Source organism: Heteronotia binoei, chromosome 1, assembly GCF_032191835.1.
Source record: "Heteronotia binoei isolate CCM8104 ecotype False Entrance Well chromosome 1, APGP_CSIRO_Hbin_v1, whole genome shotgun sequence".
In the NCBI taxonomy this organism is placed as follows: domain Eukaryota; kingdom Metazoa; phylum Chordata; class Lepidosauria; order Squamata; family Gekkonidae; genus Heteronotia; species Heteronotia binoei.
In genome coordinates, this window is record NC_083223.1 from 279,812,705 (window position 1) to 279,835,865 (window position 23,161).

The 23,161-nt window shown below is 50.7% G+C and overlaps 1 protein-coding gene across 1 annotated transcript in view; it reads left to right on the plus strand.

Moving 5' to 3' along the window:
• TARS2 (threonyl-tRNA synthetase 2, mitochondrial) overlaps nt 1–23,161 on the plus strand; it is a 73,118-nt gene that overhangs the window by 26,048 nt on the left and 23,909 nt on the right. Inside the window, exons 6-13 of the mRNA XM_060258667.1 lie at nt 2,170–2,234; nt 3,563–3,641; nt 5,686–5,832; nt 9,638–9,736; nt 10,566–10,732; nt 16,019–16,181; nt 18,689–18,826; nt 22,484–22,561. Of these exons, the coding sequence (XP_060114650.1) occupies nt 2,170–2,234; nt 3,563–3,641; nt 5,686–5,832; nt 9,638–9,736; nt 10,566–10,732; nt 16,019–16,181; nt 18,689–18,826; nt 22,484–22,561 (936 nt within the window). The remainder of the gene's footprint in view (nt 1–2,169; nt 2,235–3,562; nt 3,642–5,685; nt 5,833–9,637; nt 9,737–10,565; nt 10,733–16,018; nt 16,182–18,688; nt 18,827–22,483; nt 22,562–23,161) is intronic.

Genomic DNA, 23,161 nt, shown 5'->3' on the forward strand with positions numbered 1-23,161 from the left:
TTATTTCACTCAACAATAAGGCAGTGCCCAAGGAAGGAATCTATGAATTTTCAACAGAACACTTCTGTTTAAATTTTCCTGAAGTCCACCTCTTTCACTTGGACTCAAGGCGGGTTACATGGAGTGAGTCAAGAAGAAGAAGAAGATATTGGATTTATAGCCCACCCTCCACTCCAAAGAGTATCAGAGTAGCTCACAATCTCCTTTACCTTCCTCCCCCACAACAGACACCCTGTCAGATAGATGAAGATATTGGATTTATATCCCGCCCTCCACTCCGAAGAGTCTCAGAGCGGCTCACAATCTCCTTTCCCTTCCTCCCCCACAACAGACACCCTGTGAGGTGGGTGGGGCTGAGAGGGCTCACACAGCAGCTGCCCTTTCAAGGACAACCTCTGCCAGAGCTATGGCTGACCCAAGGCCATGCCAGCAGGTGCAAGTGGAGAAGTGGGGAATCAAACCCGGTTCTCCCAGATAAGAGTCCGCATACTTAACCACTACACCAAACTAGCTCTCCACACCAGACTAGCTCTCCATCAGTGAGACGGTACATTCAGAAAACCATGCATTACAACTGTAGAAGTTGAACCAGCCAGAATCTGAAAGATAGAAATGAAGCATAGTATATTGTATTTATTTATTTATTTTTTTACTTTGGATTTATGTCGCCCACTCAGCTAACAACCGTGATAAAAAGCAATTTGAAATACAATTCTAAAACGATAAAAACATGTACAAACAATTTTAAAAAACAATTTTAAAATTTTTTATCCGTTTTAACCCAACTGCTCAGCAATTTCATTGAGTGCCCACGAGTTCTTGTATTGTGAGAAAGGGAGAAAAGTACGTACTTCTTTCTCTACTTTCTCCATCCCATGCATTATCTTGTAAACCTCTATCATGTCACCCCGCAGTCGACGTTTCTCCAAGCTAAAGAGCCCCAAGCGTTTTTAACCTTTCTTCATAGGGAAAGTGTTCCAAACATTGAATCATTCTAGCTGCCCTTTTCTGAACTTTTTCCAATGCTATAATATCCTTTTTGAGGTGCGGCGACCAGAACTGCACACAGTACTCCAAATGAGACCGCACCATCGATTTATACAGGGGCATTATGATACTGTCTGATTTGTTTTCAATTCCCTTCCTAATAATTCCCAGCATGGCGTTGGCCTTTTTTATTGCAAACGCACACTGTCTTGACATTTTCTACCAACTTTCCCAGTATTGAAGTCAGACTGACTGGCTTGTAATTTCCCGGATCTCCTCTGGAACCCTTTTTAAAGATGCGGGTGACATTTGTTGGGGGGGGGCGGCCCATGAGAGCCCCAGAACTCGTGGGCATTCAATGAAATTGCTGAGCAGTCGGGTTAAAACGGATAAAAGGAAGTCCTTCTTCACCCAAAGGGGGATTAACATGTGGAATTCACTGCCTCAGGAGGTGATGGCGGCTGCAAGCATAGCCAGCTTCAAGAGGGGATTGGATAAAAATATGGAGCAGAGGTCTTAGCCACAGCATATTATTGGAACTGTCTGGGGCAGTGATGCTCTGTATTCTTGGTGCGTGGGGGGGGGGGCAAAGTGGAAGGGCTTCTAGACCCACTTGTGAACCTCCTGATGGCACTTGGTTTTTTTTGGGGGGGGGGGTGGCCCCTGTGTGACACAGAGTGTTGGCCTGGATGGGCCATTGGCCTGATCCAATATGGCTTCTCTTATGTTCTTATTAACATTCAAAAGGCCAGTAAGCCACCCACCACCCAGAATCACATAAGAAGTGGGGAAAGGGTGGGGGGGCTTCTCCAGGGGTTCATGAGCGCTGCTGGGGGTGTGGCAAAGCCCCTGGTGGCTGGCTGGCTGCCCGCTCTCCTAATCCAGGGATTGTTATGCAGCTGCAGCTCCTATTCAATGGCCAAGATAGGTGGGGAGGAGGAGAGGGAACCCTCAGAAAGGTTCAGGAGCTGCGCTCCTGTGAGCTCCTGCTGAATTCGAAGCCTGGTCTTCAAGGTGCTACAGGACTCTCGCTCTTTTCGATCGAATAATTCGGTTTTGCATAGCGCGCAGAAAGCCAAAAGAGCAGGAAACTTTCTCACCTTCTTGGGCTTGCCATTCCACAAGGTGGAACAGGGTACACTGCTCCTGGTGGCAAAGATCTTTCTCCTTTTTTCCATCCAGCACAACAAATTCAAACTGCACATCATCGACCAGAAGGTGACGTCTCCAACAGCCACGGTATACAGGTGAGAGAAATGGCTGAATTCCGTTTTTGGAGCCCGGAAGAATCCAGATCCCGCTCTGCCTTCATCTGAGTTATTGCACACGTTTGGGATGTCTAGTTTGGGTTATTGGATCCCCGAAAAAATGCACGTCAGCATTTGCAAATTACATGTGTCGTTTAAGAAGAAGAAGAAAATATTGGATTTATATCCCACCCTCCACTCCGAAGAGTCTCAGAGTGGCTCGCTATCTCCTTTCCCTTCCTCCCCCACAACAGACACCCTGTGAGGTAGATGAAGATATTGGATTTATATCCCACCCTCCACTCCGAAGAGTCTCAGAGCGGCTCACAATCTCCTTTCCCTTCCTCCCCCACAACAGACACCCTGTGAGGTAGATGAAGATAGTGGATTTATATCCCACCCTCCACTCCGAAGAGTCTCAGAGCGGCTCACAATCTCCTTTCCCTTCCTCCCCCACAACAGACACCCTGTGAGGTAGATGAAGATAGTGGATTTATATCCCACCCTCCACTCCGAAGAGTCTCAGAGCGGCTCACAATCTCCTTTCCCTTCCTCCCCCACAACAGACACCCTGTGAGGTAGATGAAGATAGTGGATTTATATCCCACCCTCCACTTCGAAGAGTCTCAGAGCGGCTCACTATCTCCTTTCCCTTCCTCCCCCACAACAGACACCCTGTGAGGTAGATGAAGATATTGGATTTATATCCCGCCCTCCACTCTGAAGAGTCTCAGAGCGGCTCACAATCTCCTTTCCCTTCCTCCCCCACAACAGACACCCTGTGAGGTAGATGAAGATATTGGATTTATATCCCCCCTCCACTCTGAAGAGTCTCAGAGCGGCTCACAATCTCCTTTCCCTTCCTCCCCCACAACAGACACCCTGTGAGGTAGATGAAGATATTGGATTTATATCCCCCCTCCACTCTGAAGAGTCTCAGAGTGGCTCACAATCTCCTTTCCCTTCCTCCCCCACAACAGACACCCTGTGAGGTAGATGAAGATATTGGATTTATATCCCACCCTCCACTCCGAAGAGTCTCAGAGCGGCTCACAATCTCCTTTGCCTTCCTCCCCCAATGGCCCCTCCAGTCCAACACTCTGTGTCACATAAGAACATAAGAGAAGCCATGTTGGATCAGGCCAATGGCCCCTCCAGTCCAACACTCTGTGTCACACTGACAAAAAAGCCCCCAAGTGGCATCAGGAGGTCCAGCAGTGGGGCCAGAGGCCCTTCCACTCTCCCCCCCCCCCCGCAAGCACGAAGACTACAGAGCTTCCCCTCCCACACACACACACACCTGTGACGCTTCTGTTTCACGTCTGCAGGTGCGGGACCTTAATCGACCTGTGTCGCGGCCCCCACGTCAGGCATACGGGCACGATCCGGGCGCTGAAGCTCCTGAAGGTGGGTGTTCTTCGGCTTCAGAGTGGGGCAGGGGCTGGATGGGACACGCTGTTCCGATGTTTGGGCCTTTATCCTATTTTATTTACGTTAATTATAGGCAGATTATAAAGAATGAGTCGACAAACCCAGGCCGGGATGTTCAGTAAACGATACAAGAGGATTTGGGTTGTAGGACCAGGCAGCAGCCTGCAAAATAGAACTGAAGCAAAGCAGAAGGGTTAACGTGGCACATTAAATCAGAGGTGGCCCAGCTGTGGCTCAGGAGCCACATGTGGCTCTTTCACACATATCGTGTGGCTCTTGAAGCCCCCGCAGCTCCCATCAGCTTGCTTGGAGGAAGGCATTTAAAGTTGCTCTCTTTCCACCTCTCCCTCCCTCCTCCCACCTCATCTATCTGCCTTCCTTCCTCCCTTGTCTCACAGCTCTCAAACATCTGATGTTCCCGTCTTGCGGCTCTGACATTTATTCTCTGAGGCTCTTACGTGAAGCAAGTTTGGCCACCCCTGCATTAAAGCATGTAAAACCACACAAGGGAATCCAACCCATAGCCAATTATACACAGTAGTGCTGACCACAATCACATAAGAACGTAAGAGAAGCCATGTTGGATCAGGCCAATGGCCCCTCCAGTCCAACACTCTGTGTCACATAAGAACATAAGAGAAGCCCTGTTGGATCAGGCCAGTGGCCCCTCCAGTCCAACACTCTGTGTCACATAAGAACATAAGAGAAGCCATGTTGGATCAGGCCAGTGGCCCCTCCAGTCCAACACTCTGTGTCACATAAGAACATAAGAGAAGCCCTGTTGGATCAGGCCAATGGCCCCTCCAGTCCAACACTCTGTGTCACATAAGAACATAAGAGAAGCCCTGTTGGATCAGGCCAATGGCCCCTCCAGTCCAACACTCTGTGTCACATAAGAACAGAAGAGAAGCCCTGTTGGATCAGGCCAGTGGACCCTGCAGTCCAACACTCTGTGTCACATAAGAACATAAGAGAAGCCCTGTTGGATCAGGCCAATGGCCCATCCAGTCCAACACTCTGTGTCACATAAGAACAGAAGAGAAGCCATGTTGGATCAGGCCAATGGCCCATCCAGTCCAACACTCTGTGTCACATAAGAACATAAGAGAAGCCCTGTTGGATCAGGCCAATGGCCCATCCAGTCCAACACTCTGTGTCACATAAGAACATAAGAGAAGCCATGTTGGATCAGGCCAGTGGCCCATCCAGTCCAACACTCTGTGTCACATAAGAACATAAGAGAAGCCATGTTGGATCAGGCTAATGGCCCATCCAGTCCAACACTCTGTGTCACACAGTAGCTAAAAAACCCAGGGGCCATCAGGAGATCCACCAGTGGGGCCAGGACACTAGAAGCCCTCCCACTGTGCCCCTGCAAGCACCAAGAATACAGAGCCTCACTGCCCCAGACATAAGAAGCCATGTTGGATCAGGCCAATGGCGCATCCAGTCCAACAATCTGTGTCACACAGGGGCCAAAAAAACCAGGTGCCATCAGGAGGTCCATCAGTGGGGCCAGGACACTAGAAGCCCTCCCACTGTTGTCCCCCCCCAAGCACCAAGAATACAGAGCATCACTGCCCCAGACATAAGAGAAGCCAAGTTGGACCAGGCCAACGGCCCATCCTGTCCAACACTCTGGGTTTTAAGTTTTTAAAAATATATATTTGTGTTTGTTTGTGTTCTTTATAAAATTTATAACTCTGCTACCTAATCTTAAATAGGTACACACAAGGCCTGGCCCGACATGGGTTGGCCCAACCTGACACGGCCCGGCCCAACGAGGTCTCATTTATGTCAGATCAGGCCTTCATAGCAAGCAAGCTTGACAACCCCGATCTATAGCAACTAATGGAACTTCGGCAACATATTAAAGACTTCCCTTGATGGACTGAGGGTCCGATTCACTATAAGGGAGCTTCACGTGTGCTCCCGTGCAGGATCGGCGCAGAGACATAAACTGCTGCTTTTGTCTTGACCCCCGTGCTAAATTCCTCCCCCCCCCCATTCTGCTTGGCAGAAAACCTCTACCTCCTGGCGAGGAGACCCTTCTGCGGAGACCTTGCAGCGCATCTACGGCATCTCCTTCCCCAGCACCAAGCAGCTGTCCACGTGGGAACAAGCCCAAGAGGAGGCCGCGCGGCGGGACCATCGGCGGATCGGCAAGGTGCGAGTTTGTGTGTGTGTGTGTGTGTGAGCGGAAGTAGTGTGCGTGAAAGTTCGTGAGTGTGTGTTTGCGAGTGAAAGTTATGTACCGTTGGGGAGAAAACGCCCCAGCTTTTTCTCCAGGTGGGTGCAAAGGTAAGCGTTTTATTTATTTATTTATTTATTTATTTATTTTATTCGATTTTAGCCCACCCTTCCCATAGAACCGCGGCCCCGTGGCGCAGAGTGGTAAAGCAGCAGTACTGCAGTCAAAGCTCTCTGCTCACGACCTGAGTTCGATCCCAGCAGAAGCTGGTTCAGGTAGCCGGCCCAAGGTTGACTCAGCCTTCCATCCTTCCGAGGTTGGTCAAATGAGGACCCAGCTTGCTGTAGATAACTGGGGAAGGCAAGGGCAAACCACCCCGTAAAAAAGTCTGCCGTGAAAACGTCGTGAAAGCAACGTTACCCCAGAGTCAGAAACGACTGGTGCTTGCACAGGGGACCTTTCCTTTCCTTTTCCTTATCTAATAAAGCAGCAGTACTACAGTACTGAGGTCTGAACTCTCGGCTCACGACCTGAGTTCAATTCCAGCGGAAGCTGGATTCAAGTAGCCGGCCCAAGGTTGACTCCGCCTTCCCTCCTTCCGAGGTCGGTCAAATGAGGACCCAGCTTGCTGGGGGGAAAGGGTAGAGGACTGGGGAAGGCAGCGGCCAAACACCCCGTCAAAAGTCTGTTGTGAAAACGTTGTGAACGCAACGTCACCCCAGAGTCGGAAACGAGTGGTGCTTGCACAGGGGACCTTTCCTTTCCTTTTCTCATAGAACAGGCTCAGGGTGGGTTACATCATAAAAGACAACCGACAGTTAAAAACCAATTAAAATACGTTAAGATTTAAAATCAGAGTAACAGTAGAGACTAAAAGGGCATTACGGTTGCTTTTCGCCCAGCCCTGATTCTTCTGACTGTGTTGAAAACTCTTAAGGGGTGATCTCCTTCCTTGGAGGTTTTTAGGCAGAGGCTGGAAGGCCACCTGACAGCAACGCGGATCCTGTGAACTTCGGCAGATCATGAGAAGGAGGGCGGGAAGGGTTGCATCAGAGCTCAGTTCCCATGGCCCTTCCTTACATGCCCAGGGAAATGCTGGTTGCCACTTTGGAGTCAAGCAGCGATTTTTCTCCAGGACAATTTGGCCTGGGATCTTGGGAGTTTTTGCCATCTGTCTCTTTTCTAAAGGGAAAAGTCCCAGATTCTTCAGACTTTCCTTATAGGAGAGGTGTTCCAACCCCTGAATCGTCTCGGTTGACCTCCTCTGTACTTTTTCACGCTCCTTTGCTTGATGAGTATAGCAGGGGTGGCCAATGGTAGCTCTCCAGATGCTTTTTGCCTACAACTCCCATCAGCCCCAGCCAGCATGCTGGCTGTGGCTGATGGGAGTTGTAGGCAAAAAGCATCTGGAGAGCTACCGTTGGGCACCCCTGTTATAGAAGAAGAAAGATATTGGATTTATATCCCATCCTCCACTCTGAAGAGTCTCAGAGCGGCTCACAGTCTCCTTTAACTTCCTCCCCTACAACAGAAAGCCTGTGAGGCAGGTGGGGCTGAGAGGGCTCTCAAAGCAGCTGCCCTTTCAAGGACAACCTCTGCCAGAGCTAAGGCTGACCCAAGGCCATTCCAGCAGCTGCAAGAGGAGGAGTGGGGAATCAAACCCGGTTCTCCCAGATAAGAGTCCGCACACTTAACCACTACACCAAACTGGCTCACAAAAGGTACGTGGGGCTGAGAGAGCTCTCACAGCAGCTGCCCTTTCAAGGACAACCTCTGCCAGAGCTAATGGCTAACCCAAGGCCATTCCAGCAGGTGCAAGCGGAGGAGTGGGGGAATCCAACCCGGTTCTCCCAGATAAGAGAGTCCGCACACTTAACCACTACACCAAACGGGCTCTCCATAGGGTATATGGCCTGCAGGGATACCTGTAAGAAATGTAAACTGGCCAGCCCCCAAATCAGATGCTGGAAATTATGCTGATTTCCATTTTAAGCAGAGTGGGAGAAAAAAGGCAAAAGCCTCCACGCTAACCAGCCTCAAATTAATTGCACAAAATAAAACATTTTACCCATCAACAATAAATATTCTCATATCTGCCACATAAGTATGGATGCATACAAACAAGAACGTCTGCTCCCCCCACAACACTCCTCCGTCTTTGATGATGTCGCCGTCGCAGTTTCTCCAAGTAAGAGGATCGGGCAGAACTTTCTCCAAGGAAGTCTTCTTAAAAGAGTCCAGGGCTTCAGTTGGAAGTTTCTTGAATTCAATGCGGCTTGGCAATAATACCCAGCGACGAGGGCCGTACTTGTGGCCTCGTTTCAGTCCTGCTTTGATAAGCTTTGTATACTCCAATACAAGGAAGTAGAGAGAGAAGTCCTTTTCTCCCTTTCTCACAGTACAAGAACTCGTGGGCATTCAATGAAATTGCTGAGCAGTCGGGTTAGAACGGATCAAAGGAAGTCCTTCTTCACCCAAAGGGTGATTAACGTGTGGAATTCACTGCCACAGGAGGTGGCGGCGGCTACAAGCATAGACAGCTTCAAGAGTGGAATGGATAAGCAACTGGAGCAGAGGTCCATCAGTGGCTATTAGCCACAGTGTGTGTGTGTGTGTGTGTGTGTGTGTGTGTGTGTGTATATATATCTTTTGGGGGGGGGCACTGTGTGACACAGAGTGTTGGACTGGATGGGCCACTGGCCTAATCCAACATGGCTTCTCTTCTGTTCTTATGTGACACAGAGTGTTGGACTGGATGGGCCATTGGCCTGATCCAACAGGGCTTCTCTTCTGTTCTTATGTGACACAGAGTGTTGGACTGGAGGGGCCATTGGCCTGATCCAACAGGGCTTCTCTTCTGTTCTTATGTGACACAGAGTGTTGGACTGGATGGGCCACTGGCCTGATCCAACATGGCTTCTCTTCTGTTCTTATGTGACACAGAGTGTTGGACTGGAGGGGCCACTGGCCTGATCCAACATGGCTTCTCTTATGTTCTTATGTGACACAGAGTGTTGGACTGGAGGGGCCATTGGCCTGATCCAACAGGGCTTCTCTTATGTTCTTAGGTGACACGGAGTGTTGGACTGGATGGGCCACTGGCCTGATCCAACAGGGCTTCTCTTCTGTTCTTAATACCAATATTTCAAATACAGGCAGTCATAAGACACGCTCCATCTTACTGCAATGCAATATGAGGACTCATGGGCACTCAATGAAATTGCTGAGCAGCCAGTTTAGAACGGATAAAAGGAAGTCCTTCTTCCCCCAAAGGGTGATTGACACGTGAAATTCACTGCCACAGGAGGTGGCAGCAGCTACAAGCATGGTCAGCTTCAAGAGGGGATTGGATAAAAATATGGGGCACAGGTCCCTCAGTGGCTCTTAGCCACAGGGTATTGATGGAACTCTCTGTCTGGGGCAGTGATGCTCTGTATTTCTTGGTGCTTGGGGGGGGGGGGGCACAGTGGGAAGGTTTCTAGTGTCCTGGCCCCACTGATGGACCTCCTGATAGCACTTGGGGGTTTTTGGCCTCTGCGTGACACAGAGTGTTGAACCTCCCGGCCCAATCATCTCACAAGGTGTCTGTTGTGGGGGGAGAAGATATAGGAGATTGTAAGCCTCTCTGAGATTCAGAGTGGTGGGCAGGGTATAAATCCAATATCTTCTCTTCAGTTGGTGTGTTCCCAGAACTGTAGATGCTCAGTTGCTGGAAATAGCCCCTCTCTAGAACGGAGCGTTGCAAGCCGAGTGACCCGTACCTTTCTTTCTCCCTTCTCAGGACCAAGAGCTGTTCTTCTTCCACGAGTTGAGCCCCGGAAGCTGCTTCTTCCTTCCTAAGGGAGCCCACATCTACACTACCCTCATGGACTTCATTAAGGTGCGCTTCTTAATATGTGGTGTAGCAGTTAGAGAGTTGGGTTAGTATTTGGGAGACCCAGGTTCGAATCCCTGAAAGGCTGTCCTATAGAAGAAAGTGGAGAATTGTTTTCTGTGGCCCCAGAAGGCTGGATCAGATCCGATGGGTTAATGTTACATCAGAAGAGTTTCCGGCTCAACATTAGGAAGAACTTCCTGACCGTTAGAGCGGTTCCTCAGTGGAACAGGCTTCCTCCTCGGGAGGTGGTGGGCTCTCCTTCCTTGGAGGGTTTTCAACAGAGGCTAGATGGCCATCTGACAGCCATGAAGATCCTGTGAATTTAGGGGGAGGCGTTGGTGAGTTTCCTGCATTGTGCAGGGGGTTGGACTAGATGACCCTGGAGGTCTCTTCCAATTCTATGATTCTATGACTGTTAAGAGCGGTTCCTCAGTGGAACAGGGTTCCTCGGGAGGTTGTGGGCTCTCCTTCCTTGGAGGTTTTTCAACAGAGGCTAGATGGCCATCTGACAGCAATGAAGATCCTGTGAATTTAGGGGGAGGCGTTGGTGAGTTTCCTGTATTGTGCAGGGGGTTGGACTAGATGACCCTGGAGGTAGCTTCCAATTCTATGACTGTTAAGGGCGGTTCCTCAATGGAACAGGCTTCCTTGGGAGGTGGTGGGCTCTCCTTCCTTGGAGGTTTTTCAACAGATGCTGGATGGCCATCTGACAGCGATGAAGATCCTGTGAATTTAGGGGGAGGAAATTGTAAGCCATTCTTAGTCTCTTGATTCAGAGAGAAGGGCGGGGTATAGATCTGCAGTCTTCTTCTTCGGCCCCTGCTTCTTCCAGAGCGAGTATCTGAAGCGTGGCTTTCACGAAGTCATCACGCCCAATATCTACAACGTGAAGCTGTGGGAGGCCTCTGGGCACTGGCAGCACTACGCAGAGAACATGTTTTCCTTCCGGGTCAACAATGAGACGCTGGCCCTGAAGCCAATGAACTGCCCCGGACACTGGTGAGTTATGGGGAAAGGAGGGAGGCCCGGGGGGGGGGGATGGGTTATGGTAACACTTGGCATGGGTGGAACACTGAGGCAGAGGTCAGAAGGCTTGGATTCTCAGCTGCTCGCGGGGAAGCTTGATTTTTTTAAATACCTCTTCTATATTTAGAAACACACGGACAAGCAAAGTTCAGACAGAATTAGGCAACTCACTGAATTGTCACATGGTAGATGGTACAAAACTTGTGGCTGGGATGAGCTTTCGTGAGTTACCACTCACTCCTTCAGAGACAGCTAGAATGAGAGCTGTCCAGTCCAACACTCTGTGTCACATAAGAACAGAAGAGAAGCCATGTTGAAACAGGCCAATGGCCCCTCCAGTCCAACACTCTGTGTCACATAAGAACATAAGGGAAGCCATGTTGGATCAGGCCAATGGCCCCTCCAGTCCAACACTCTGTGTCACATAAGAACATAAGGGAAGCCATGTTGGATCAGGCCAATGGCCCTTCCAGTCCAACACTCTGTGTCACATAAGAACAGAAGAGAAGCCATGTTGAATCAGGCCAATGGCCCCTCCAGTCCAACACTCTGTGTCACATAAGAACAGAAGAGAAGCCATGTTGGATCAGGCCAGTGGCCCATCCAGTCCAACACTCTGTGTCACATAAGAACAGAAGAGAAGCCATGTTGGATCAGGCCAGTGGCCCATCCAGTCCAACACTCTGTGTCACATAAGAGCAGAAGAGAAGCCATGTTGGATCAGGCCAATGGCTCCTCCAATCCAACACTCTGTGTCACATAAGAACATAAGAGAAGCCATGTTGGATCAGGCCAGTGGCCCATCCAGTCCAACACTCTGTGTCACATAAGAACAGAAGAGAAGCCATGTTGGATCAGGCCAATGGCCCATCCAGTCATAAGAACATAAGAGAAGCCATGTTAGATCAGGCCAATGGCCCATCCAGTCCAACATTCTGTGTCACACAGTGGCCAATTATATATATATATATATATATACACACACACACACACACACACTGTGGCTAATAGCCACTGATGGACCTCTGCTCCATATTTTTATCTAACCCCTTCTTGAAGGTGGCTATGCTTGTGGACGCCACCACCTCCTGTGGCAGTGAATTCCACATGTTAATCACCCTTTGGGTGAAGAAGTACTTCCTTTTATCCGTTTTAACCTGTCTGCTCAGCAATTTCATCGAATGCCCACGAGTTCTTGTATTGTGAGAAAGGGAGAAAAGTACTTCTTTCTCTACTTTCTCCATCCCATGCATTATCTTGTAAACTTCTATCATGTCACCCCTCAGTCGATGTTTCTCCAAGCTAAAGAGCCCTAAGCGTTTCAACCTTTCTTCATAGGGAAGGTGTTCCAGCCCTTTAATCATTTTAGTTGCCCTTTTCTGAACTTTCTCCAATGCTATAATATCCTTTTTGAGGTGCGGCGATCCATGTTGGATCAGGCCAGTCAAAAAGTCCAACACTCTGTGTCACATAAGAACAGAAGAGAAGCCATGTTGGATCAGGACAGTGGCCCCTCCAGTCCAACACTCTGTGTCACATAAGAACATAAGAGAAGCCATGTTGGATCAGGCCAGTGGCCCATCCAGTCCAACACTCTGTGTCACAGAAGAACAGAAGAGAAGCCATGTTGGATCAGGCCAATGGCCCATCCAGTCCAACACTCTGTGTCACATAAGAACATAAGAGAAGCCATGTTGGATCAGGACAGTGGCCCCTCCAGTCCAACACTCTGTGTCACACAGTGCCCCCCCAAAATGGTATACACACACACACACACACTGTGGCTAATAGCCACTGATGGACCTCTGCTCCATTTGCTTATCCAAGAAGATGAAGAAGATACTGGATTTATATCCCGCCCTCCACTCCGAAGAGTCTCAGAGCGGCTCACAATCTCCTTTACCTTCCTCCCCCACAACAGACACCCTGTGAGGTGGGTGGGGCTGGAGAGGGCTCTCACAGCAGCTGCCCTTTCAAGGACAACCTCTGCCAGAGCTATGGCTGACCCAAGGCCATTCCAGCAGGTGCAAGTGGAGGAGTGGGGAATCAAACCCGGTTCTCCCAGAGAAGAGTCTGCGCAGTTAACCACGACACCAAACCGGCTGCACCCATAGCAAGGCCAACAAATCTCCCTCCCTCTTTCTCTCCCTGTAGCAAGGCAAAAAGCTCATACCTTCAATAAAACATTGCTAGTCTTAAAAGTGCTGTTTGTATTTCTTCCGATGGTGAGTGTGGCGGAACCGGCCCGATTCTGCCTTCAGACCCGGTCCCGTCAGCTCCCTATTGAGTCGCCAACTCCTGGAGGGAGCTATTTCTCCTCCTGCCCCTTGGGCTCGCTGCCACCACCTGCTCAGTCTAGGGGTTCAGATTGAGAGGAACAGGACTCCCAATCCCCCTCTCCAGCTATGAGGCCAGGCCTCAAGGTCCTCTGCCACCCTGTACTTGGGTTTCACAGAGACCTCAGCACTTCTTTGGGGCACCCCTGGAGGATTGGCACCTTATCCAACTGCATGCCTTCCCCCTTGCCCAGGGCCCCCTTTATAAAACAGCGTGGTCTAGAGCGGTTGGGGATCTATGTGGTACAGAGATTGACTGCCAGCATTTAAAACAGCAAAAAAATATTTATTTAAAAGAGAAAAAGAAAGGGAAAGAAAAACAAAACAAAAACAGTTGCATTTAAAAAGTTAGCACAGCACACAGCATAACAAAGAAAAGTTGATTATAAACGCATCCTGCTGGCCCTGATCTAAACATGCCCTGCCCTTTTGGATGACTTACTTTGTCTTACTGCCTGGAGGCCTCATTTTCTTTTGAATAGGCCGCATGCACAGGCAGGAGCTCCCACTCTGGCAACCTCTTCCTTCGAGCTGCAGCTGAGAACTGAAAACTCTCCCTGCTTAACTCACATGCAAAGAACAAAAGCACTTCCTGCCTCTCTAGGAGACTTTCCCCCTAGAGTTGTTGGTTTAGCTCTGGAAGGGAGGGGGGGAGTGAGGGGCAGGCTAGGCCGAAGCCTGCTTGGCAGTTTAGCGATCCCTCCCAATGAAGCACCAACATGGATTAAAATGGCGTTTCTCCACAGTGAGGACTGGGCAAAGGAAGCTGGAGCTCTTTCCTTCCTTCCACAAAAAGGAGGAGCCTCAGCCAGGAAGGAAGAGAGACTGGGCTCAGTAGCTCTGCAGGGTGATTAGTTGAGTCTGGCAAACGTAATCACCCAGCAGAGCTATAGAGCCAGGCTCTTTCATTGGCTAAGGCTCCTCCTCCCTGGGAGAAGGGAGGGGGAGAGAGAAGGAGCAAATAAAGGTTGCTTTGCTGGCAGGCTGATCGCTGGGGAGAAATACAAAATGGCGACTGAACACAACAGGGAAGGGAGAATGAAGCAGACAACAGGCAGTTGCTGGAGGGCCTGATTGGAGCCCTCTGCGGGCCGAATTTGGCCCCTTGGCCACATGTTTGACACCCCTGGGCTAGATGGCCATCTGACAGCAATGAAGATCCTGTGAATTTAGGGGGAGGTCTTTGTGAGTTTCCTGCATTGTGCAGGGGGTTGGCCTAAGTGACCCTGGAGGTCTCTCCCAACTCTAGGATTCTATGATAATTTAATAAGCAGTACATTTTCCTAAACAGCTGGAGCAAGGAACATTTTAGCAACTGCAAGAAAGATGCCAGATTCTGTGCTTAATTTTTTGACTCGCGCAAACCATGCGATTGGTACAAGTGGTAGAATTTCTCCTACTCTGGATCTGTCAGGATTTTGTCTTGCTGTTCTGCCAAACAATTCGTTGTTCGCCATTGTGGGTGGACACGTGAAGGGAGCTGTAACCTTCCAAACCCTGGTAATCTTATTCCGCCTCCACCACCTCTTAGGCTTTGAGGTCAGCCTCCTTTGCCGACACTTTCACAAGCCTCTCTTTGCAGTCACGAGGACTAGAAACTTGCTGCACAAAAGGCAAAGTTCCCAGGAAGTTGAGTTCTTCACCAAATCCGATATTCTGGAGCCAGTTCTGGTGTAGTGGTTAAGTGTGTGGACTCTTCTCTGAGTTTGGTTCCCCACTCCTTCCCATGCAGCTGCTGGTGCAACCTTGGGCCAGTCACAAGTTCTCACAGAGCTGCTGTCAGCCTCACTTACCTCACAGGGTGTCTGTTGTGGGGAGGGCAAGAGAAAGGAGATTGTAAGCTACTCTGAGACTTCTTTGGGTAGTGAAGGGCAGGGGATAAATCCAATCTCCTTTTCTTCGTCTCTTCCTCTTCTTCTCCCTCCTCCTTCTCCCCCTCCTCCTCCTCCTTCTCCTCCTCCTGTTCTCCTTCTTCTTCTTCTCCTCCTTCTCCTTCTTCTCCCCCTCTTCCTCCTCCTTCTCTTCCTCCTCCTCCTTCTTCTCCTTCTCCCCCTCCTCCTTCTTCTCCTCCTCCTTCTCCTCCTCCTCTTCTCCTTCTTCTTCTCCTCCTTCTCCTCCTTCTCCTTCTTCTCCCCCTCCTCCTTCTCCTCTTCCTCCTCCTCCTCCTTCTCTTCCTCTTCCTCCTTCTCCTCCTCCTTCTTCTCCTCCTCTTCCTCCTCCTTCTCTTCCTCCTCCTCCTTCTTCTCCTTCTCCCCCTCCTTCTTCTCCTCCTCCTTCTCCTCCTCCTCCTCTTCTCCTTCTTCTTCTCCTCCTTCTCCTTCTTCTCCCCCTCCTCCTCTTCCTCCTCCTTCTCTTCCTCTTCCTCCTTCTCCTTCTTCTCCTCTTCCTCCTCCTTCTCTTCCTCCTCCTTCTTCTCCCCCTCCTCCTCCTTCTTCTCCTCCTCCTCCTTCTCCTTCTTCTCCCCCTCCTCCTTCTCCTCCTCTTCCTCCTCCTCCTTCTCCTCCTTCTCCTTCTCCTTCTCCTCCTCTTCCTCCTCCTTCTCTTCCTCCTCCTTCTCCTTCTTCTTCTCCTCCTCCTCCTCTTCTCCTTCTTCTCCTCCTCCTTTTTCTTCTCCCCCTCCTCCTTCTCCTCCTCTTCCTCCTCCTCCTCCTTCTCTTCCTCTTCCTCCTTCTCCTTCTTCTCCTCCTCTTCCTCCTCCTCCTTCTTCTCCTTCTCCCCCTCCTCCTCCTTCTTCTCCTCCTCCTTCTCCTTCTCCTCCTCCTTCTTCTCCTTCTCTTCCTCCTCCTCCTTCTCTTCCTTCTCCTTCTCCTCCTCCTCCTTCTTCCTCCTCCTCCTTTCCCTGTGCTCCTGGGGAATCCGCACACAGTGTCCTGCCTGTACCATGTTTATTTGAAATATTTCTAAACCTCTCTGCTTCCCATAGCCTGATGTTTGGCCATCGCCCACGATCCTGGCGAGAGCTGCCCCTCCGGCTGGCCGACTTTGGGGTCTTGCATCGAAACGAGCCCTCGGGATCCCTGACAGGGCTGACCCGAGTGCGCCGGTTCCAGCAGGACGATGCCCACATCTTCTGTGCCATGGATCAGGTGAGAGCCTGGAGGGATGGCAGGCACGCTGAGATGACCTGAGCTGTCTTCCCAGCGTGTACCAGCAAAGTTAGAGGTTCAGCAGGTGGACATTTAAATATTTCTATGCTGTCTTTCCAACCCAGTAGGGGTCCCCAATGTGGTAAAAATTTCAAACATTAAGAAGCATTTACAATACACGCGCAAGCATTATTTAAAACAGTTAAATAAAGCATAAAAACACTGAATGATTAAAACACACACAAACTGGTAGAGGGCTAATAAGAATTCTTAAGGGGCAGGGCCTTTTTTGTGGGGGCACCAGGATTTTCGAATTTTTTTCAGAGTGCTTTTTGTGTGCCTTAATTATAGGATCCTGTTGATATCAAGATAGAGATTGGGCTGGGATTCTCAATTTGTTAGTCTGCATTTTTGACTCAGCCTTCCATCCTTCCGAGATCGGTAAATAGGGGAAGGCAATGGCAAACCACCCTGTAAAAAGTCTGTAAAGAAGACGTCATGATGTGACGTCGCCCCGTGGGTCAGTAACGACTTGGTGCTTGCACAGGGGACTACCTTTACCTTTTTACCTTTCTATTTTTGGTTTCTCTCGGTTTGTGAGTGGTGAGGAGTGGAGAAAATTTTCTTTTTTGGATCTAGAGCAGTCGGCGGCTCTCCTCCAGTTTATTTCTTCACCCTCCTGATGGCTGGGTTCCGGGAATGATTGCTGGTTGATAGGAGTCAGCTGTTTTCGTCAGGTTGGATTCTGCAGGTGTTCTGTTGAGGGCAACACCTGCCAACGTAAGGAGTTTCCCCTTAAAAAAGAAGATATTGGATTTATATCCCACCCTCCACTCTGAATCTCAGAGTCTCAGAGCGGTTCACCTGAGAGCCAGTTTGGTGTAGTGGTTAACTGCGCGGACTCTTATCTGGGAGAACCGGGTTTGGTTCCCCTCTTCTCCACTTGCAGCTGCTGGAGTGGTCTTGGGTCAGCCAGAGCTCTCTTATCTGGGAGAACCGGGTTTGGTTCCCCACTCCTCCACTTGCAGCTGCTGGAATAGCCTTGGGTCAGCCAGAGCTCTGGCAGAGGTTGTCCTTGAAAGGGCAGCTGTTGTGAGAGTCGTCTCAACCCCACCCACCTCACGGGGTGACTGTTGTGGAGGGAGAAGAGACAGGAGATTGTAAGCCGCTCTGAGTTTCTGATTCAGAGAGAAGGGCAGGGTATAAATCTGCAGTCTTCTCCTTCCCCTTCCTCCCGCACAACAGACGCTCTGTGAGGTGGGTGGGGCTGAGAGGACTCTTACAGCAGCTGCCCTTTCAAGGACAACCTCTGCCAGAGCTACGGCTGACTCAGAGTCAAAAAGTAAAAGCTCTTCTGTTAAGGAAGGCACTGCTGTTACCAGAACCCATCGCTGGGACCCAGTCTGTGTTCCGTAACTGGATTCATGTTGTCATGTAGTCTGCTTGGAAAGCCAGTGTGTTGTAGTGGATAGAGTGGCAGAGAAGGACTCTGGATGGGTTTGAATCCCCACTTCCACTACGGAAGCTTGCTGGGTGAAAGTGGGCCTCTCACAAACGCTCAGCCTGGCCCTCCCTCAGAAGAGTGTTCCACAGCCATTAGAAAATGGAGGAAGGGAAAACTGTCTTGAGTCCTAACTGGGGAGAAGAAGAATTGCAGATTTATACCCCGCCCTTCTCTCCGAATCAGAGACTCAGAGCGGCTTACAATTTCCTATTTCTTCTCCCCCCTCAACAGACACCCTGTGAGGTGGGTGGGGCTGAGAGAGCTCTGACAGAAGCTGCCCTTTCAAGGACAACTCCTGTGATAACTATGGCTAACTCAAAGCCATTCCAGCAGCTGCAATTAGAGCAGTGAGGAATCAAACCCGGTCCCCCCACATAAGAGTCCGCACACTTAAGAAGAAGAAGACTGCAGATTTATACCCCACCCTTCTCTCTGAATCAGAGACTCAGAGTGGCTTACAATCACCTATATCTTCTCCCCCACAACAGACACCCTGAGAGGTGGGAGGGGCTGAGAGAGCTCTCACAGCAGCTGCCCTTTTAAGGACAACCTCTGCCAGAGCTACGGCTGACCCAAGGCCATTCCAGCAGCTGCAAGGGGAGGAACAGGGAATCAAACCCGGTTCTCCCAGATAAGAGTCCATGCGCTTAAACCAGTACACCAAAGTGGCTCTCAAAAGAAAAGCAGGATAGCAATAAATGCAAATGCAATAATACTCAGTGAGCATTTTTGGACTGAAAAGCAGGGTAGAAAATGGGTATTGAATCAAAATAACAGGGCGCCTTTGTGGCTGACCGAGGCTTGGGGAATGTGGGCTGTGTTCAAACCTGTGTTGCAGTAGCGTTTGCTTTTCGACCAATCGTGACTTTGCACCTAGGCGCTTTTGCAGAGTGGAGCGCCTTTCGGGGGGGGGGGGGTAGTGGTGGGACAAATGGGGGGCAGAGGTCCAGCCCCCCGCCCTGAGTGTCATTCTGCCCCCCCCCCCCCCCGATCTCCCCAACAGCTGGAAGGAGAGATCCGCGGTTGCTTGGAGTTCCTGCAGGCCGTCTATTCTGTTTTTGGATTTGCGTTACACTTCTACCTCGCCACCCGGCCTGAGAACTTTCTCGGGGACTCTAATCTTTGGGATCAGGCGGAGCAGGTAAGAACAGTCCCCTCCTTCCTCCTTGTCTGCTGTTTAGGCCCTGCTTTTTTATATATAAAAGAGCCCCGTGGCACAGAGTGTTAAAGCGGCAGTCCTCAGCTCTGCTCACGACCTGAGTTCAATCCCAGCGGAAGCTGGTTCAGGTAGCCGGCTCGAGGTTCACTCCGCCTTCCATCCTTCCGAGGTCGGCATACTGAATCCCCAGCTTGCTGGGGGGAAAGTGTAAAAGACTGGGGAAGGCAATGGCAAACCACCCCGTCAAAAGTCTGCTGTGAAAACGTAGTGAAAGCAACGTCACCCCAGAGTGGGAAACGTCTGGGGCTTCCACAGGGGACCTTTCCTTTCCTATCAGTGGTTATTAGCCGCAGGGCACAGATGGAACTCTCTGTCTGGGGCAAGTGATGCTCTGTATTCTTGCTGCTTGGGGGGGGGGGGCAACAGTGGGAGGGCTTCTAGTGTCTTGGCCCCACTGGTGGACCTCCTGATGGCGCCTGGGTTTTTTGGCCACTGTGTGACACAGAGTGTTGGACTGGATGGGCCACTGGCCTGATCCAGCATGGCTTCTCTTATGTTCTTATGCTCTGTATTCTTGGTGCTTTCCTGGGGGGGAAAGCGTAGAGGACTGGGGAAGGCAAGGGCAAACCACCCTGTAAAAAGTCTGCCGTGAAAACACAGTGAAAGCAACGTCACCCCAGAGTCGGAAACGACTGGCGCTTGCACAGGGGACCTTCCCTTTCCTTTTTATATATAGCCTAAGGCCTCAGATTCAGCCGGAGCTCACAGGAGCACAGCTCCTGAGCCTTTCTGAGGGTTCCCCGTCCTCCTCCCCGCCCCCCTTGTCCGTTGAATAGGAGATGCAGCTGCAGAACAATCCCCGGATGAGGAGAGCGGGCAGCCAGCCAGCCACCAGGGGCTTTGCCATGCCCCCAGCAGCCCTCATGAACCCCTGGAGAAGCCCACGCCACCCTTTCTCCACTTCTTATGCGATTTCCCTGGGCCTGCAAAACCGACCTTTCCCGGCAGGCCTACCGTAACTAATGTGTGAGGAGCTGCTCCTAGTATGTCGCTGAGTACTATCATCCGTGTATAAGACACGGACCCCTGCAGAGAATTAAGAACCATAACGAAGCTTTACCGCCGGTGTAAGAAATGTTGTAGCACCGTTTTAAGTTTCTAAGTTATAAATCGTTATGCGCTTTTGATTTTATAACGGTAAGCGGGTGTTGTTGTGGTATTGTGACTGTGAGCCACCCAGAGTCCGTATGGAGTGGGCGGCATACAAGTGTAAGGTAAATAAAATAAAATAAATTTTGGGCAGTGGGTGGCTTGCTGGCCTTTTGACTGGTAGGGGGTGGGGCAGCCCAGGCGAGCCCCAGGCGAGCGAGGCCTGCTTGGGCTGGCTGGATCTGTAGCCAGCCTGAGCAGGCCTCACTCACCCTTTCTCGCATCGGGTTGCTTTTAGCTGGTGTCTTGAGAGAACACTGGCAAAAAGTAAAGTTTATCTGTTTATGAAAAAGTCTCTGTGTCCCATGCACTAGATCAGAGGTGGCCAATGTTCCTTCACAGAAGAGCCACAGAGAATAAATGCCAGATGTTTGAGAGCCACAAGACATGGATGTCAGGTGTTTGAGAGGAAGGAAGGAGACGACTACAGATTTATACCCCGCCCTTCTGTCTGAATCAGAGACTCAGAGTGACTTACAATCTCCTTTGTGTTCTCTCCCCACAATAGACACCCTGTGAGATGGGTGGGGCTGAGAGGGCTCTCACAAAAGCTGCCCTTTCAAGGACAACTCCTGCCACACCGATGGCTGACCCAAGGCCATTCCAGCAGCTACAAGTGGAGGAGTGGGGAATCAAACCAAGTTTTCGCAATAAGAGTCCACGCACTTAACCACTACACCAAACTGGAGATTGGATTTATACCAAAGGCCTTCTCTTGGGAGTCTCAGAGCGACTCACAATCTCCTTTCCCTTCCCCTCCCCACAACAGACACCCTGTGAGATGGGTGGGGCTGAGGGGGCTCTGACAACAGTTGCCCTTTCAAGGACAACCTCTGCCAGAGCTAAGGCTGACCCCAGGCTATTCCAGCAGGTGCAAGTGGAGGAGTCGGGAATCAAACCCGGTTCTCCCAGATAAGTCTGCGCACTTCACCACTACACCAAACACTACACTTACAATCTCCTATATCTTCTCCCCTAACAACAGACACCCTGTGAGGTGGGTGGGGTTGAGAGGGCTCTCCCAGCAGCTGCCCTTTCAAGGACAACCTCTGCCAGAGCTAAGGCTGACCCCAGGCTATTCCAGCAGGTGCAAGTGGAGGAGTCGGGAATCAAACCCGGTTCTCCCAGATAAGTCTGCGCACTTCACCACTACACCAAACACTACACTTACAATCTCCTATATCTTCTCCCCTAACAACAGACACCCTGTGAGGTGGGTGGGGTTGAGAGGGCTCTCCCAGCAGCTGCCCTTTCAAGGACAACCTCTGCCAGAGCCATGGCTGACCCAAGGCCATTCCAGTAGGTGCAAGTGGAGGAGTGGGGAATCAAACTCGGTTCTCCCAGATAAGAAGAAGAAGAATTGCAGATTTATACCCCACCCTTCTCTCTGAATCAGAGACTCAGAGCAGCATACAATCTCCTATATCTTCTCCCCCCACAACAGACACCCTGTGAGGTCGTTGGGGCTGAGAGAGCTCTCCCAGAAGCTTTCCTTTCAAGGACAATGCTGCGAGAGCTATGGCTGACTCAAGGCCATTCCAGCAGCTGCAAGTGGAGGAGTGGGGAATCAAACCCGGTTCTCCCAGATAAGTCTGCGCACTTCACCACTACACCAAACACTACACTTACAATCTCCTATATCTTCTCCCCCCACAACAGACACCCTGTGAGGTCGTTGGGGCTGTGAGAGCTCTCCCAGAAGCTTTCCTTTCAAGGACAACCTCTGCCAGAGCCATGGCTGACCCAAGGCCATTCCAGTAGGTGGAAGTGGAGGAGTGGGGAATCAAACTCGGTTCTCCCAGATAAGAAGAAGAAGAATTGCAGATTTATACCCCACCCTTCTCTCTGAATCAGAGACTCAGAGCAGCATACAATCTCCTATATCTTCTCCCCCCCACAACAGACACCCTGTGAGGTCGTTGGGGCTGAGAGAGCTCTCCCAGAAGCTTTCCTTTCAAGGACAACGCTGCGAGAGCTATGGCTGACTCAAGGCCATTCCAGCAGCTGCAAGTGGAGGAGTGGGGAATCAAACCCGGTTCTCCCAGATAAGAGTCCGTGCATTTAACCACTACACCAAACTGGAAGGAAGGCAGGAAGGCAAATAGATGGGGTAGGGAGGAGGGAAGGAGAGGTGGAAAGAAAGCAACTTTAACTTTAAATGCATTCTCCAAGCCGGCTGACTGGGCGGTGTGGGCTTCAGGAGCCTCACAATACGTGTAAAAAAGCCACATGTGGCTCCCAAGCCACAGTTTGGCCACCCCTGGACTCTGAGGTTCTCAAAAACATTCTGGAGGTAAACCTGCCACCTGTCGGGCTTGCTGCGCAAACGATGCCTACCTCCTGAGGCCGCGCCAATTATTGACACCCGGTCGCTTCTGGCCAAGACATCTTCTGTGACTCTCTACTTCTTCCCCTTCTCTTGTCTTTCAGGTGCTGGAGAAAAGCCTCCAGGACTTCAGCCAGCCTTGGGAGCTGAGCCCCGGGGAAGGGGCTTTCTACGGGCCAAAGGTAGGGGGTTCCTGTCTGGGCTGGGTCGTCTTTGGGGTGCTGGTTGCAACCTGGAAAGCAGCTGCAGGGTGTTTGTAACATTTTGCTTCTTTCTTTATGACCCCTTCTGTGTAACTCCTAGCCTCGTGGCGCAGAGTGTTAAAGCTGCAGTACTGCAGCCGGAGCCCTCTGCTCACAACCTGAGTTCGATCCTGGTGGAAGCTGGTGCTTGCACAGGGGACCTTTCCTTTCCTCTAATATAATTACAGCCCTGTGGCGCAGAGCGGTAAAGCTGCGGTACTGCAGTCGGAGCCCTCTGCTCACGACCTGAGTTCGATTCTGGCGGAACCTGGGTTTTCAGGTAGCCGGCTGTAGGTTGACTCAGCCTTCCATCCTTCCGACGTCGGTCAAATGAGTCCCCAGCTTGCTGGGGGGAAAGCGTAGAGGACTGGGGAAGGCAATGGCAAACCACCCTGTCAAAAGTCTGCCGTGAAAACGTAGTGAAAGCAACGTCACCCCAGAGTCGGAAACGACTGGTGCTTGCACAGGGGACCTTTCTTTTCCTATCAATGGTTATTAGCCACAGGGTATAGAGGGAACTCTCTGTTTGGGGCAAGTGAT